Source organism: Cordyceps javanica, chromosome 3 (assembly GCF_051103115.1).
Source record: "Cordyceps javanica chromosome 3, complete sequence".
NCBI lineage: Eukaryota > Fungi > Ascomycota > Sordariomycetes > Hypocreales > Cordycipitaceae > Cordyceps > Cordyceps javanica.
In genome coordinates, this window is record NC_139297.1 from 3,295,147 (window position 1) to 3,310,328 (window position 15,182).

A 15,182-nucleotide genomic window follows, 5' to 3' on the forward strand; every position below is an offset into this window, starting at 1 on the left:
CTTGTAAATGTGTACCATGAGCATTGGTTGTATATATATATGTGTGTGTGTATGTGTGTATGTGCGTGTGTTTGTAGGGGAGAAAGGGGGTGATGCTTTATACAATGTCTATATACAAAACTATATATGCGTGCTCCAGCCAACCTACAGGATTACCAACCAAACAAACTCATCGGGTGATCTGGCCGAACCAGAGGTCATCCGACGGACGCATGCCCGTCATGACGCCGTCTCTCGCGCACAGCTCGCGCTGCGTCTCGTCCACCGTCCACCGTCTCACGGCGTCGCTGCCGACGAGGAACTGCATCACCATGCCCGACTCGGCGTGCCAGGTGTTGTGGCAGTGCAGGGCCCACAGGCCGGGGTTGTCGAGGACGACGCGGATAATGACCCAACCGTAGCCCTCGACGGTGACGGTGTCGCGGCGCACGGGATTCGCCAGGAGGTTGTGCTCTGCCAGGTACGCGGGCCACTGTTGGCGTTCCGGCGGATAGCCCGTCTCGCCCTGGACGAGGACGAAGAACTTGTGCCCGTGGAGGTGGAACGGGTGGGAGCCGTCGTCAAAGTTGTTGATGGCCAGGTCAATGGTGCGTGCGCCCGTCGTCTCGAGGACGTAGTCGCGCTCCGGGTCAAATATCTTGTCGTTGACAGCCATGGCGGCGGATGGCTGAGACGAGCCGGTGTCGGCAGCGGGGGCGGCTCTCATGCCGTCGAGGTAGCGGTGCAAGGATGGGTGGGTGGCGTTGGCGTGCCAGGTGGAAGTGTTGAAGAAGCCACGGGCGAGAGCCCAGTCGCCAATCATGAAATTGGCGCGCAGAAAGACGAACTCATCGGCGGGCGGCGGAGACTGCGCGACGACGGGCTGCAGGGCGCTGACATTGAGGTCGCGGCAGATGACCTCGATGGCCTCGGGCCACTCCTTGCTGGTGGGCTCGGCGGTGGCGACGGCGTCGGCCGGCAGAGGAGCGTCCTCTGAGGACCGGTAGCGGATGACGGAGTGCAGCTCGGGAACGAGACGCTCGTTCTCGGTCGTGAAGCAGTGCGTGACCATGCGGGCGCGCATCCAAAAGGTTTCGGCGGTGGTCACGTTGGTTTCGAGGATGACGCTGTACCGTTGCGCGGGCATAATGTTGAGCCTGTGGAAGGGCTCTGGGTGAACATCGGTGCCGTCGACTTCGGTCACGTAAAAGGGATGCTCGTCGAATTGGATCTGGAACTCGGCAAAGGCGCCGACGTTGATGACGCGCAGCCGGTGGCGCTGGTTGGCGGCCAGGTCAAAGACGGGACGGGCGACGTTGGCGGCATCGCAGCGCCAGCCGGGAAAGTCGGCGCAGTCGCGGACGCCGCGCCCGTTGACGAGGGCGTTGTCGGGGACAGGTTCGTCATTTTCCATGTCTGGTTGGAGGTAGTCCATAAGCAGCTCCGAGGTGAGGTTGTGGTAGTGGTCCTGGACCATGACAATGCGGTCCGAGGCGTAGTCGAGCTCCTGCAGCGTTGTGCGCTCGTCTTTGGCGTGGATGACGACGGGGCCAAGTAGGCCGTCGGAGGCCTGGGCACTATGGTGCGCATGATACCAGTATGTGCCGGACTGGCCGCTGATTGTAAAGGTGTACGTAAAGGAAGATCTGGGTGCGATTGGGCACTGGGTGACGCCGACGGTGCCGTCCATGAAGTTGGAGCCGTTTTGGAAGAGGCCGTGAAAGTGAATGGCGGTGGAGTTGACAGCCTGGTTATTGACGTGGACGACAATGGTGTCACCGTCGTTGCATTCGACGAGAGGACCGGGGAACTGATTATTGATGAGATACATGGGCCGGTAGACGCCGTCCGGGTTGAGGTCGGCGTTGGTGATGGTCCAATTGTATTCGCGGGTGGTTGGAGCGGCGCCAAAGTCCCATGCCATGTCGAGGATGTACTCTGAAGGGTCTCTCAGGCGGGGACTAGAGGGCATCTCAAGGTGAGGCTCCTCGGCAGGATGGGTGTCCTGAGTCTGATGCTCGTCGTCGTGGCCATGGCTGCTGCTTGGAGGAGTATCGGTGTAGGAGATGCCGAAAGGGATGAGAGAGAGGCCGAATATCGTCACGACGAAGACGAGGAAGAAAAAAGCCATCTGCCAGCAAGACCAGAACGCGCGGCGAGGGCGGTTGTGATTCCATGCATAGGGCAGGCCATCATGGCGTGGCTGATGGGGGAGGTTACTCATGGCAGCCTGTTGGAGGGTGAAGGGTACTGCATGCTCCTGTATGCGATGCTCTGCGGCTTCGGCGAGGAGAGCAGAACTGACGAATGAGACTTGTCGGTCAGGCGAAGCAAGACGATGCGCTGCGCTGCGATGCGATGAGGCAAAGTGCCTAGACAGGCGGCAAAGATAGAGACGCAATTACATACCTTGGCTTGGGTAGGTAGGTATGGTTGGTATGTTGGCCGGGGTCGCGGGGTGCAGGCTGCAGCTGACTTTTTGGTGGGGAGAGATTGGTGCAGACCTTTGAGGCCCCTTGAGTCCTTCCTACATTGGACTGGCTGGATGCTCTTTGGTGGGGGGATGGGGCATGGGACGGAGGGGAGGAGGGGGGGGGGATCCAAGGTGGCAGCTGTGTTGCCAGGTATTGGAGGTACTGATCTAGGTAGCTACATTTGTCTCCCCATTGTAGATACTGAGCAAGGCAGTTAGTTGCCCAGGTTATCGAGACTTTGCATGTTACTAAGTAGTCATGTAGTGTCATTATTTGGCGCGGCGCTGATGGCTTGGCGCTATATGCTACAAGTACTTTTAGTACTGAGTACTGGTAAGTACGGATTGCTCTGTTTATATTTCGGCAGATCCTTGCTCCCCTGTCCCAAAGCCTTTGCCTGATTTTCTTGGCCTGATTCGATGGCGCGCGGTAGTTGCCGGCTGGGCGCCAAGTTAAGTAGTCATTGTAAGTACTTATGCCAGAAATAGATCCGAGCGTAAGTTACCTGCTACGGTCCACAGAGAGCGCTGGTATTGCAAACTACGAGCGTGTCGACGGGCAGAAAATTCGTCTTGCTGGACAGGGACAGTCGATCAATCGGATCGCACCACTTGGCAACGTTGGGAGTCGAAGCCTTCCCTCGTGCTGCTCTCAGGTGGCCGACGGATGGGCTGCAGCCACGACCGCCGCCACGGACATGTGTGGCCCAGGGGGGGGAAGAGTGTGGAAAGACGGGGGAAGCAAGGCATCTATGCAGATGCGGGAGTGAAGAAGGGGCAACAGACAGGTCGAAAATACCGCGTATCCCCGGATTTGACCGGGTACTCGCACGCTGCGAGGGCGGCTCGGCTTAGCTGGTGCAAGGTAGCGGTCGTTGGTGCAAGGCGAGCAGATGAGTCGTCCGTTTATGCGTGTCTGGCCGGCGACCTGCTTGTTGAGTTGCCATTCACTAAGTTACCAGTACTGAAAGAGCCTCCCTTGCTCACTCCCTCCCTCCTTGCTTGGTGGCTGAGTTGAGCCCGGTGTAGCTTCGGGGTCGATGGCCGGCGAGGCGTCCGGAAGAACGGCACAGGGGCGATACGCAAAGGGAATCAATCGTATCAGTAAACTTGGCAGACAGGCTTGCAGAAAATTCTTTTTGCCTCTCCTTTTTTCTTTTTTTTTTCTTTCTCGTTTATCTAAGCTGTGCTTGATGCGGAAAATGGACGACGAGGCAAAGCCACAAAAGGTGTGTCGCCTACAGCACGTGCAGGCAGTGGGCTCTGTGAGACGGCAAGATGGTTCAATGTAAGTTTGTCTTGTTGAGTGGGCGAGTGGAGGCAGTGGAGAGACAGTGGAGGAAGTGGAGGAAGTGGGATGGCAGTATTTCTTGGCTGGGGGACCCTTGCTCGAGGTTACTAAGTAAGCATCACTGCTGCATCAATTCTCGCGGACCGCCCATTAGGTACTTACCTACTTTTTTATACTGAGTACTACTGAGTAGAATAGTACGGAGCTGGCAAGTACATAGAAACTCGGCACCATTGCCAGCTAATCAGTATTGATAAGTATATTTAGCGTACCAGTTTGAACAAATAGCACTGGTACTCTGCTTTCAGGCCCTCAGCGTGCTCACTGGACCGAATCAAACGCTACTGATTGCACATCACAGGGCTGACAGACAAACGGGACAGCCAAAGACAAGGACAACAATACAAAAGTGCTCAACATGATACGCCATTCATCACCATCAGCATTTCTTCACTCTTCTCTTCTCCAGCCGGCCGGCTACACCATCATCGCTCCTCGCCCGCCAGATACCGAATCTTTAAACTTGTCCGGTGGGAACCGCCACCACGCACCAGTGTTAGCCACCCACAGGACCAGTCAAGGCCCGCGCATTTCGTCTGACCAGCCAAGCCACGAGGTGCTTGTCCGCTGCCCATGGATTCGGGACAATAATTTATTATACACTCATCAGTACTAGCTACTTACTCCGTACATAGCCTAGCCATTCCATCCTGGTGTGGGACTTTGCCCCGAGTCTCCAACCTGCTTTATACCTGCAGCCGCACCCGGCCTACCAAAGCTGACGTTGACGCACAACATCACGGCTTTAATAAATCTAATAAGCGACTGTCCACCCACCCCCGGCCGCCCGTTTTCTTACCGTTGCATTGTCCTCGAGTGTATCAACGCATTTCCTCCTCTTCCCTCTCCCTCTTCCCTCTTCCTCTTCCCGTCGAAATCATCCCCCGCGGTCCTCACAATGCGCTTCCAAATCGTCGGCGTCCTCGCCGCCCTGACAGGCCTCGCCGTCGCCGGCAAGAGTTGCGGCGCCAACTGGGAGACTCGCTATACGGCCACCGGCGTCCAGGACGTCGCCGCCGCCGCCGCCACGGCCAAGACGTCCAGCCCGACCAGCAACGTCCCCGGAAAGGCCTTTGACCGTCTCGTCATCATCTACTTTGAGAACCAAAACTACGACAAGTCCATTGGTGATCGTACGTGACCGCGCCATTGCTCCCCTGTCCCCTCTTGTTGGTTTCTCAACAATGCAAATCTACCAGTATCGCTAACTCTTTCTCTCTCTCTTCTTTTGACAGCCAACTTCAACTTCTTCGCCAAAAAGGGCATCCTTCTTAGCAACTACTTTGCCGTCACTCACCCGTCCCAGCCCAACTACATGGCCTCCATCGCCGGCGACTACTTTGGCATGCAAAACGACAACTTCATCCGCGCCCCCCGCAACATCTCCACCGTCATCGACCTGCTCGAGTACCGCGGCATCTCTTGGGGTCACTACCAGGAGGACATGCCCTACTCGGGCTTCGAGGGCATGGGCTTCAAGAACCAGAAAAACGGCAAGAACGACTACGTCCGCAAGCACAACCCCGCCATCATGCACGACTCGGTCGTCCACTGGGAAAGCCGCTTGTCTCAGATCAAGAACCTCTCCATGATTGACACGTCCCGTTCCGTCTTCCACCAGGATCTCGCCGCCGACAAGCTGCCCCAGTGGATGTTCATCACCCCAAACATGACCTCGGACGGCCACGACACCGACGTCACCACCGCCGGCGCCTGGTGCCGCACCTTTCTCGAGCCCCTGCTCGACAACAAGAACTTCATGAAGAACACGCTCGTCCTCATCACCTTTGACGAGAACGAGACGTACGCCAACCGCAACCAGATCCTCGGCGTCCTCATCGGCGACGCCGTCCCCAAGGAGCTCGTCGGCACCACCGACGACAACTTTTACAACCACTACTCGGAAATTGCCACCGCCTCGGCCAACTGGGACCTGCCCACGCTCGGCCGCTGGGACGTCGGCGCCAACGTCTACCAGATGGTGGCGGCCAAGACGGGCGACAAGCTGCGCAAGTGGTCCTCGCCCGAGCAGCTGCATTCCATGTACTTCAACTTCTCCCAGGCCGGCCAGTTCAGCACCGCCGGCGGCAACAAGCGCTTCCCCGCCCCCAACCTCAAGCTCGACGACGCCGCCAACGGCCGCAAGATTCACCCCCGCGTCAAGGAGATTTGGGCCAACAGCCAGGCGCCCACCTACTACGAGGACACGGTCGAGGTGCCCGACGGCCTGCACCCTCCCAAGGGTTACGAGCCCTCCAAGAATTAAGCGCAATTTCCAAGTATTTGCTGCCGCTGTTGCTGCAAAATAACATGTTGTGTGTTGGAGAACACGCTAGATTGTAAATAGCATAAATAGATATAGCTGTGTGTTTTTTATTCATGGGTTTTGCATGTGGCAATACAATTTTGCATGGTTGGATCTGATGATAGAATAGATTACTATTTCCTTCAGTGCTGACTTGTTACCTGTTACTCATTACCCGCTCATACGCCCATCCCAAGATCTGAATATTGATAATACTGCAAATATGGACCAGTTCCGCTGTGCATTCTTTTCTATTCTCTTCACTAATACTATTGGTATCATGTTGTCATGCTAACACAATACCCACCCACACTTTCGCCCCCGGCCTGCGTGCACCCGGTGGCGTCGGCTGATCCGCCTAGTGGCTCGCTTTTTGCGCTCTCCACCCTGTTCTTCTCCAACCCCTGTAGATGGGCAAACAGGTGGCTTGAAGAGGGCTCCGAATCATGTCCTCGCCATTCCTAAGCCATCTCAACACGCACGTGGGGAGGGTTTGCGGCTCACTCGTTGATATTCTTTTGTTCGTCAAAGAGCAACAGCCCCCTCTCCCCCGCCCGTGCCGGCGGCCGACCACGGCAAATTATGGCAAGTCAAGCCGAAGAGTGATGGCAGCATGAAGAAGACCGGAAACAAAAGGGAAGAAGATGAGGACGGGGAAAAATCTACCGCAATCACTCCCTCTTTTTTTTCCTGCCCACCAACCGGATCATCGATACCCCTGCTTGCCAAAAAAAAAAGGACCTTCCAGATTCGGCACCGCGCGGTCACGCAAAAAAAAAAAAAAAAAAAAAAAAAAGTAGTCCTGTGCAGGGCCTCATGCGCCGCGGTCCCATGGGCCAGTTGTTAGTGTCAGCCATCTCACAATAGCCCTCATCTGCGCGGGCCGGTGGTTCATTCGTCCACCGAGACTTTTCCCATCATCTGCACCCCCCTCCACGTCGACGACGGGCCGGACTCTGCATCCAATACCACTTCACTCCTCCGTCATGTGGGCCACGGTTGCAGACCGTCCGCTCAACCTGCCGGCAACTACTGGTATGTAGCGCCCGTTGAGACAGGACGCGCTCTGGTTATCGTTTGGATCTTGTCGACCTCTTCACTTTCTTTCTTTCCTTCTTCACAATCTTCACCCTTGCTTCATTTTCAACACAACTTCCAGTTTTCGCCCCTGTCCCGGGCGAATTGGGAGTATTGTGCTCGTTTTGTGGACAAAGCCGCTGCGACCAACCCAGCCCGTGCTAGCAAACATCACGGGCCGCCGACTGACTGGTGCTTTGCTTGTCAGTCTTTGATGAGAAGTCATCCTTGGAGACACATCTGCAGACTACGCCAGACACTGTACAAGATCCGGCCAGCTCAATCCGATTTCGTCAATTTAATTGAACCCGCGATAGTCGCCTCTCAACAGCGGCTGCAGTCCTCCTACACAAATCACCACGACCCCCGCAGACGACGCACTCTCGCTCGCCATGTCCCTCTCCAAGAGCCCCAGCCTCACGCGGTTCCTGTCCGACTTCACTCTCGGCTTCTCAGATGGCCTGACGGTGCCCTTTGCCCTCACCGCGGGCCTCAGCTCGCTCGGCAAGGCCGACACCGTCATCTACGCTGGGCTCGCCGACCTCTGCGCCGGCAGCATCAGCATGGGCATCGGCGGCTACCTCTCCGCCCTCGACGAGCTGCCCGCGCCGCCCTCGTCCGGCAACGGTGGCGACGTGGAGGAGCTCCGCGGCATGCTCCGCCACCGTGGCTCCCACAGCGACGACGGAGAGGACGCCGCCTCGCGTGAAAAGGGCGACCACTCCGCCCATGAGCAGCTCGTCCTTTGTCACCTCGAGCCGCTCTGCCTGTCGGCGACGACGGCTGCCAACATTGTCGCCACACTCCGCGGGCAGCCCGGCGGCCTGGAACGCGCCGCCGCCGGCATCGAGACGCACAACGACGACCTCGCCGGCGGCGGGAACGCCGTCGACGCGCCGCTGCCCATCTGGCCCGTCGCCTCGGGCCTTTCCATCGCGCTTGGCTACGCCATCGGTGGCGCCATCCCGCTGCTGCCGTACTTTTTCGCTGCCACCGTAGGCCTTGGCCTGCGGTGGAGCATCGGCCTGTGCCTGATGGCACTGTTGTCCTTTGGCGCCGGCAAGAAGTGGGCGCTGGGTGGCGAGGGCGTCCGGTGGAAGCAGTGCCTCTGGTCGGGTCTGCAGATGCTGGCCCTCGGTAGCATTGCGGCTGCGGCCTCGGTGGCGTGCGTTCACCTCTTGGGGTCCGTCACGGAAGCACCTTGACACGCAAGTATGGGGCTTCACAAATAGAAGGGCTTGTGCATGAGGAATAGTGATGAATGCATCGTCATAGCATGGAATGGCGTTTACTTGGAAAGGCGTTTTTGCTTGAGAGTGGTGGAATGTCTTGACTTTACCTACTTTCCCTATAGTATATTTACGTATGTGCATGTGTATATACAGTTTATAAATAACGATATAAAAATATATACAGTCTACAACAGCCGGTTCAATCGAAATAGTCCAGAAAAAAAAAACCAACAATATGCAGGTCATCATGCCGCAGTATATTCACTTGCGCTACCATCCTCTCATATGTAGGTAGGTACATGCTCTTTTAGAAGCACCAATGAGTTCCTGGCATGATTGGACTGCACATGGCAAGATGATGCAGCCACATGGGTTGCAACAAACACCACATATTTACAATAAGAAGCCGGGAAACTAGATTTCTTCTCGATCCGTAGCCATGATCCTTTAACGACCATTTCCGCCTCACAAGATCTCTGCCGCAGTACAAGCGCCAGGTTGAGCAGCGTCGATGAGCGTCTGGCGTGATGCCCCACCAAAAAAGGTACGATCCACCTATTCTCCCGTCCCGAAGAGCCGCTCATCGTGCAAAGCTCTCTCTCGCGTTCAACGTCGGACAAAATCAGATCGAACCAATTGGCCGCGAGAACTTAACGCCCTTGCTTGCCGTCAACCATGCCTGTTGCCCGCGTCGTTTCGCCGAGCTCCCGATTCGTGTGCCGCGGATGCTCCCGACGCCTGACGCCCGCCTCGCGCCGCGCCTACTCTGCCGCAGCATCACCAGCACCGCCCTCTTCTTCCTCTCAGGACATTTACGACGTCGTCTGCGTCGGTGGCGGCCCCGCCGGCCTGAGTCTTCTCACAGCTCTTCGTACGGGACAGACTTCCCCCCGCCCCATTACAGTCCCCGTTCAGTCTGCTAACGTCCGCTTTTCTGCGCGACAATAGGCTCCCACCCCGTCACCGCACACCTCCGCGTGGCCCTCGTCGAGGCCCAGGACCTGTCCAAGGTCGCGTCCTTTTCCCTCCCGCCGACGCAGTACTCGAACCGCTGCAGCTCGCTGACGCCCTCGTCGGCGCACTTCCTCAACGAGATTGGCGCCTGGCCGCACATGCAGCGCGGCCGCATCCAGGCGTTCCAGGAGATGCAGGTCTGGGACGGCGTCAGCGGCGCGCGCATCGAGTTTGACTGGCAGCACCGCGCAGGCGGCGGCAGCGGACAGCAGGGCGGCAGCACGCTAGCGTACATGACGGAGAACCTCAACACCACGTCCGGCCTGATGAAGCGCCTGCGGGAGCTCGGCGGCGTCACGGTCCTCGACGGCTCGCGCGTCGAGGGAATCACGCTCGGGGAGGAGTCGGAGGACCTGGACCTGCGCGGGTGGCCCGTCGTGCACCTCTCCGGCGGGCAGTCGCTCGCCGCGCGGCTGCTCGTGGGCGCCGACGGCGCCAACAGCCCCGTGCGGGCCTTTGCCGGCATCGAGGCCCGCGGCTGGGACTACGGCCGGCACGGCGTCGTCGCCACGCTCGAGCTCGAGGGCGAGGGCTGGGGCGGCGCCGACACCAAGACGGCGTACCAGCGCTTCCTCCCCACGGGACCCGTCGCCATGCTGCCCATGCCGGGCCGGTACGCCACGCTCGTCTGGTCGACGACGCCGGACAACGCCGCCGTCCTCAAGGGGCTCCCCCCTCGCGACTTTGTCGCCCTCGTCAACGCCGCGTTCCGCCTGCCCCCCGTCGACGTCGCCTACATGCACACGCTGCCCGGCGGCGGCGCGGGCCAGCACGAGGCGGAGCTGGCCTGGCGCACGCAGCACACGCCGTTTGACGCGCGCGCCGTGCCGCAGGCCGCCGTCGCCGTCCAGGACGGCAGCGTGGCCTCGTTCCCGCTCAAGCTGCGCCACGCCGACACCTACGTCGGGGAGCGCGTCGCGCTCGTCGGCGACGCCGCCCACACCATCCACCCGCTCGCCGGCCAGGGGCTCAACCAGGGCCAGGCCGACGTCCGCAGCCTCGCCGAGACCATCCGCTACGCGGTCCGCCACGGCCAAGACCTCGGCGCGCAGATGGCCCTCGAGCCGTACAACGCCGAGCGCTACGCCGCCAACCACGTCGTCCTCGGCGTCTGCGACAAGCTGCACAAGCTCTACTCGGTCGACAGCGGGCCGCTCGTGCCCCTTCGATCGCTCGGCCTGCGCGCCGTCAACGGCCTGTCGGCACTCAAGGGCTTCCTCATGGACCAGGCCGCGGGGACAACCGGTGCCAAGGTGTCCTGAGCAATTTGACAGGGGATAGGGCGTGTGATTGTGTGTGCACACGCGCGGCCTGTTGTGCACAATATCGCGCGGATTGGACGGCTTGTATCAATATCATGTAGAAACATTCAACGTACAAATAATGGAGAAAACTCAAGTTTTCTCTCTTCTAGCTGATTTCTTAGGTGTTGTTATAATAGAGGCGTTCCCACAAATTGGGTACAGAACTTGAAATTGACCTTAAGAAACGTTTTATTGCGGAGTATATACTGAATCTCCTAGCCAGCTATGACTTACAGACAAAAGAAAATGAACAAAAAACCATTCTACATTGCTACACCTACCCTCCCATACCGGGTCCGAGATCCTTACCGATCAACCTCACCTGAAGAGACAGTTAGTCAACGGTACGACATTGTTATGTGCTACTCAGAAACTTACCAAACACGAGATCCATGGTACCGATAACAGCAACAGCGTCAGCAAGCAAATGGCCCTTGGCGACATGGTCGAAACCACCCAGATGGGCGAAGCCGGGGGCACGGATGTGACATCTATAAGGGCGCTCGCTGCCGTCGGAGACGACGTAGACGCCCATCTCACCCTTGGGGGCCTCAATGGCGGAGTATGTCTCGCCAGGGGGGACGGCGTAGCCCTTGGTGTAGAGCAGGAAGTGGTGGATGAGGGCCTCCATGTTCTCCTTCATGGCGGAGCGGGGCGGCGGCGAGATCTTGTAGTCTTCGACCCGGACGGGGCCGGCAGGCATCTGGTTGAGGCACTGGTGGATGATGCGGAGCGACTGACGGAATTCCTCCATGCGACACAGGTAGCGGTCGTAGCAGTCGCCGTTGGTGCCAACGGGCACGTCGAACTCGACCTTGTCGTACGCGTCGTAGGGTTGGCTCTTGCGAATGTCCCAGGGCACGCCGGAGCCGCGCAGCATGACGCCGGTGAAGGAGAGGTTCAGAGCCTCGCGGGCGGGGAGAACACCGACGCCGCGCAGACGCTCGATCCAGATGCGGTTATCCGTGAGCATTTCCTCGGTTTCGTCGATTCGGTCACCAAACTGGGTGGCCCACTGGTAAATGTCGTCGAGAAGACCGACGGGGATGTCCTGGTGGACACCGCCCGGACGGACATAGGCGGAGTGAAGACGGGCACCAGAGACACGCTCGTAGAATTCCTAATTGACGGTTAATTTGATTTGTTCTGTAAAAAAGCGCAATGTTCATCACGCGGCTTACCATGAGTTTCTCACGCTCCTCGAAGCCCCACAGGAAAGGAGTCAGGGCACCGACATCCATGGCGTGGGAGAGGACGGACATGAGATGGTTCAGGATACGGGTAATCTCTCCAAACAAAGTGCGAATGTACTTGGCACGGTCTGGGATTTCCACATTCAGCAGCTTCTCCACGGCGAGAGCGAAGCACTGCTCGTTGGTCATCATGGAGACATAATCGAGGCGGTCAAAGTACGGCAGGGCCTGCAGGTACGTCTTGTACTCGATCAGCTTCTCAGTGCCACGGTGCAGCAGGCCGACGTGAGGGTCAGCGCGGATAATCTCCTCGCCGTTCAACTCGAGGATCAAGCGAAGCACACCGTGAGCGGCGGGATGCTGGGGGCCAAAGTTGACGGTGTAGTGCCGGACCTTGCGGTCCGCGACCGAGTTCTCCTTGGACCGGCGGGCCTTTTTGGGTTCGGTGGTGTTGAGGCCGTAGATGTTGTCGTTGACGGCAAAGTCCTCGTCGACGGGGACCAGGCGGGTGCCGACGTGCTCGGTCGTAGCGTATCTGCGCGTGCACGTCGTCGACAATGGACGGGCGACGGCGGCTGTGCGGATGGCGGGACGCAGGGCCAATTTGGCGGCGCCGCCGCAGGCGGCCAGTCTCTGCAACGTAGCCATGGGCGGAAAAAACGGGCGACCCCGGGGGAGGCGGCAGAGAAGGCGATGTGGAACAGGTCGCGGAATCCGAGGGGTCGTGAGTCGGGTTTCCGGGGGGATTTGGGAGTCTCGCAGTGCCTCGATCTGGCAATCAATGGCTGATCCAGTCACAGGATAGCACCGTAGAGGCAATTGACCGATGGATATCGAAGAGCCTTTGGATCGTGATGGTCGAGCTGTTTCGCGAAAGTGTAGCTTGGTGAGTGAGAGTGGATTCCGCAAAGGCCCGGAAATTCGTTGATGCGTGGGGGCTGCGGCCAATCATGGCCTGAGTATTAGCATATTTGGCCGCTAAATTAGGTACAAGAAATCACACGAAATTATCCGCGAACTCATGTACCTGCTGTGGCTACTAACTTGCCTACCTTGGTCCGTTGCATCAGTGGTTTGGTAACTGAATGAGGCCCGGAAACACAGACATTCAAGCTCTTCAATCTCGTCGAAGCACCACCTCCACCATGGTTTATGCCTCCTGCGAGCAGAAATTCCTGCTCAGGGTACTTTTGTTTCTACTCAGTACTCTACTTGTATCATGATTGATTACCGCGGCTTGTTGCCAGCCTTGCAACTAATCTCAAGCGTTTGCTCAGCCTCCCCGCACAACTAATCAAGGCCATCATCGCAGCAATCGGGCGTTGTTAGTGCACCAAAAGTGCCCAGTATGACCAAAGCAGCAAATAAGGCTTGCGCCCAGCCAGCCTTATTACAGCAACGCCGCATGAGAAGCAAATATTGTATTCAACACCTGTTTAATTAAGGGCAAGGCCTTTTTTCTTGTTTTTCCAAAACATTTTTTGTGCACTCTGAAAAATCCCAACCGCCCTCGCCAGTATGAACGGCGCCTTTTTTGTTCCTCCGACTCACCATCACCACCACCACGCGCCGTCGCACACTTCATTGCATCGCAGTCGGAGCAATCACTCGGAACCCGACCCAGGGCCGGATACGATAGACGACATACCGTTGACACCTCCAAACATCACAGAGCCCGTCCCAGAACGGAATGCCTCCACCAGTCGGTTGGCAGTTTCGGACTACAGGCCGCCTGGTGCTGGTCCGCTGCCATCTTTTACGGAAGCGACTTTGACAGCGAGCTCAAACGTAGCTTCTGAAGCGGCATCCATCAATGCAGCTCCCACACCAGTCTTGGATGGCCGCGTAGTACTCCGCATAGGCGAGAAGCAATTCTTCACCACACGTGCCACTCTCGCCGAAAGCCACCTCCTCACGGCGCTGCTAAGCACTGAAGCAACGCACAATGGCGAGTACTTTCTCGATGCCGACCCCGACATGTTCAGCCAAGTGATAAGGTTCCTGCGCACGCGCCGCTTCCCACTCTTCTACGATCATGCATCGGGCTACGACACGGCCAAATATTTGGAGCTGCTTGTCGCGGCACAATTCTATCAGATCCCTACACTGGAGATGTGGCTGACGGAGAAGCGCTACCTCGGCGCCATGAACATCAAATCAGAATACAAGAGATACAGACTCTTCGGGACCGACCAGATCACGCGGATGCACGAGCTGTGCTGGGACAGAGAGGAGCAGGGCCGCATCTTGAGCATCTCTGAGACCAAGGGTAAAGCTCATGCATGTCCACAGAAGCTGTGGCGGCACGATGGCGATCAGGGGAAATGTATGAAGGCAAGATGCTTTCAGCTGCGCTCCAGCGCGACCAGCGCGACAAACACTAGCGCGACAATGCGACTCCTTGACATGACTGCACTTGTGACAAGGGCCGAGATTCGCGAGAGTGTTTTATCGGCGGGCGTCTATCCTGAGGGTCCACCTCCATATCAAGGTGGCGATGACGATTAATGCGTGCACAGAGGAGGAATATACTCCGTACTTGCCGGTAGATTGGAAAGACCCTGTTATATCAGCATAGCCCAGCGTGTATTAGTAGCTTGAAACGAGGTTGCTTTGTTTAGAGAGTAATACCAAAAAAGTCTCGTCTGCAAATTTGTCATACTTGATTACAGCCGCGAAGCCTGTTACTTATCCCGCCACGCTGAGTCTCAACATGGAGGTAGGAATGAGTATGATCTCGATTGTTATTCGCAACAGTGCAACAGGTGCAGGTTTGCCCTGTGATCCCCGAGCAAAATCGTAGGCTAAACAATATGCTTGCCACAGTTTGTGACGGAGCCTTTGCATACACTCCATGTCGGCTCGAGTAGACATTCACTAGTGCCGGTATTATTTACTGAATACGTAAAATTCGTAAAATCTCCATCAAAAGTTGTTGGGACCTTGAAATGCACCACTGAGCCGAGATGCCTGAGCTTGAAGTTTGGTTGCATATCGGCTTTGCTTCAAGATTTCCAAGGGCTCGCATGATAGAAATTAGTCATGGTTTTGATTGCACTATGATTCTGCCAGTAATTCAGCTGTTTTTTTTTTTTCTCTCTTTTTTTTTAGGCAAAACTGTACAGGCTCCGTCACTGGTAAATCAATTGACACGTCTCCAGGTCGGCTCGGCTTCCCGCAAGGCGAACCGAACCACTTAGGCCTCTGCCAGCCAACCGGTCCGCCAACTTTTAGCAGCCCGCCCACTCACTGTG

General features: G+C 57.3%; 6 protein-coding genes across 6 annotated transcripts; 4 read left to right on the forward strand and 2 right to left on the reverse strand.

Annotated features, from left to right (window-relative positions):
- Positions 1 to 169: 169 nt before the first annotated feature.
- Positions 170 to 2,203, reverse strand: V2A60_005192 (multicopper oxidase-domain-containing protein; the record flags this gene model as incomplete). The annotated part of the gene is made up of 1 exon (XM_083256505.1): positions 170 to 2,203. One exon carries the CDS (start codon positions 2,201 to 2,203, stop codon positions 170 to 172), a length of 2,034 nt encoding a protein of 677 aa, XP_083112631.1.
- A 2,498-nt stretch (positions 2,204 to 4,701) lies between these two features.
- V2A60_005193 (phosphoesterase family-domain-containing protein) lies at positions 4,702 to 6,069 on the forward strand (the record flags this gene model as incomplete). The annotated part of the gene is made up of 2 exons (XM_083256506.1): positions 4,702 to 4,936; positions 5,039 to 6,069. 2 exons carry the CDS (start codon positions 4,702 to 4,704, stop codon positions 6,067 to 6,069), a joined length of 1,266 nt encoding a protein of 421 aa, XP_083112632.1.
- Positions 6,070 to 7,094: 1,025 nt separating this feature from the next.
- V2A60_005194 (Ccc1 family) lies at positions 7,095 to 8,390 on the forward strand (the record flags this gene model as incomplete). The annotated part of the gene is made up of 3 exons (XM_083256507.1): positions 7,095 to 7,143; positions 7,394 to 7,446; positions 7,503 to 8,390. The coding sequence occupies 3 exons, from the start codon at positions 7,095 to 7,097 to the stop codon at positions 8,388 to 8,390; spliced, it is 990 nt and encodes a 329-aa protein (XP_083112633.1).
- Positions 8,391 to 9,092: 702 nt separating this feature from the next.
- Positions 9,093 to 10,693, forward strand: V2A60_005195 (uncharacterized protein; the record flags this gene model as incomplete). Its single annotated transcript, XM_083256508.1, has 2 exons — positions 9,093 to 9,288; positions 9,366 to 10,693. 2 exons carry the CDS (start codon positions 9,093 to 9,095, stop codon positions 10,691 to 10,693), a joined length of 1,524 nt encoding a protein of 507 aa, XP_083112634.1.
- A 347-nt stretch (positions 10,694 to 11,040) lies between these two features.
- V2A60_005196 (nife hydrogenase-like protein) lies at positions 11,041 to 12,576 on the reverse strand (the record flags this gene model as incomplete). Its single annotated transcript, XM_083256509.1, has 3 exons — positions 11,041 to 11,057; positions 11,114 to 11,855; positions 11,917 to 12,576. 3 exons carry the CDS (start codon positions 12,574 to 12,576, stop codon positions 11,041 to 11,043), a joined length of 1,419 nt encoding a protein of 472 aa, XP_083112635.1.
- Positions 12,577 to 13,446: 870 nt separating this feature from the next.
- On the forward strand, positions 13,447 to 14,436 carry V2A60_005197 (BTB/POZ domain-containing protein; the record flags this gene model as incomplete). Its single annotated transcript, XM_083256510.1, has 1 exon — positions 13,447 to 14,436. One exon carries the CDS (start codon positions 13,447 to 13,449, stop codon positions 14,434 to 14,436), a length of 990 nt encoding a protein of 329 aa, XP_083112636.1.
- Between the last annotated feature and the right edge of the window lie 746 nt (positions 14,437 to 15,182).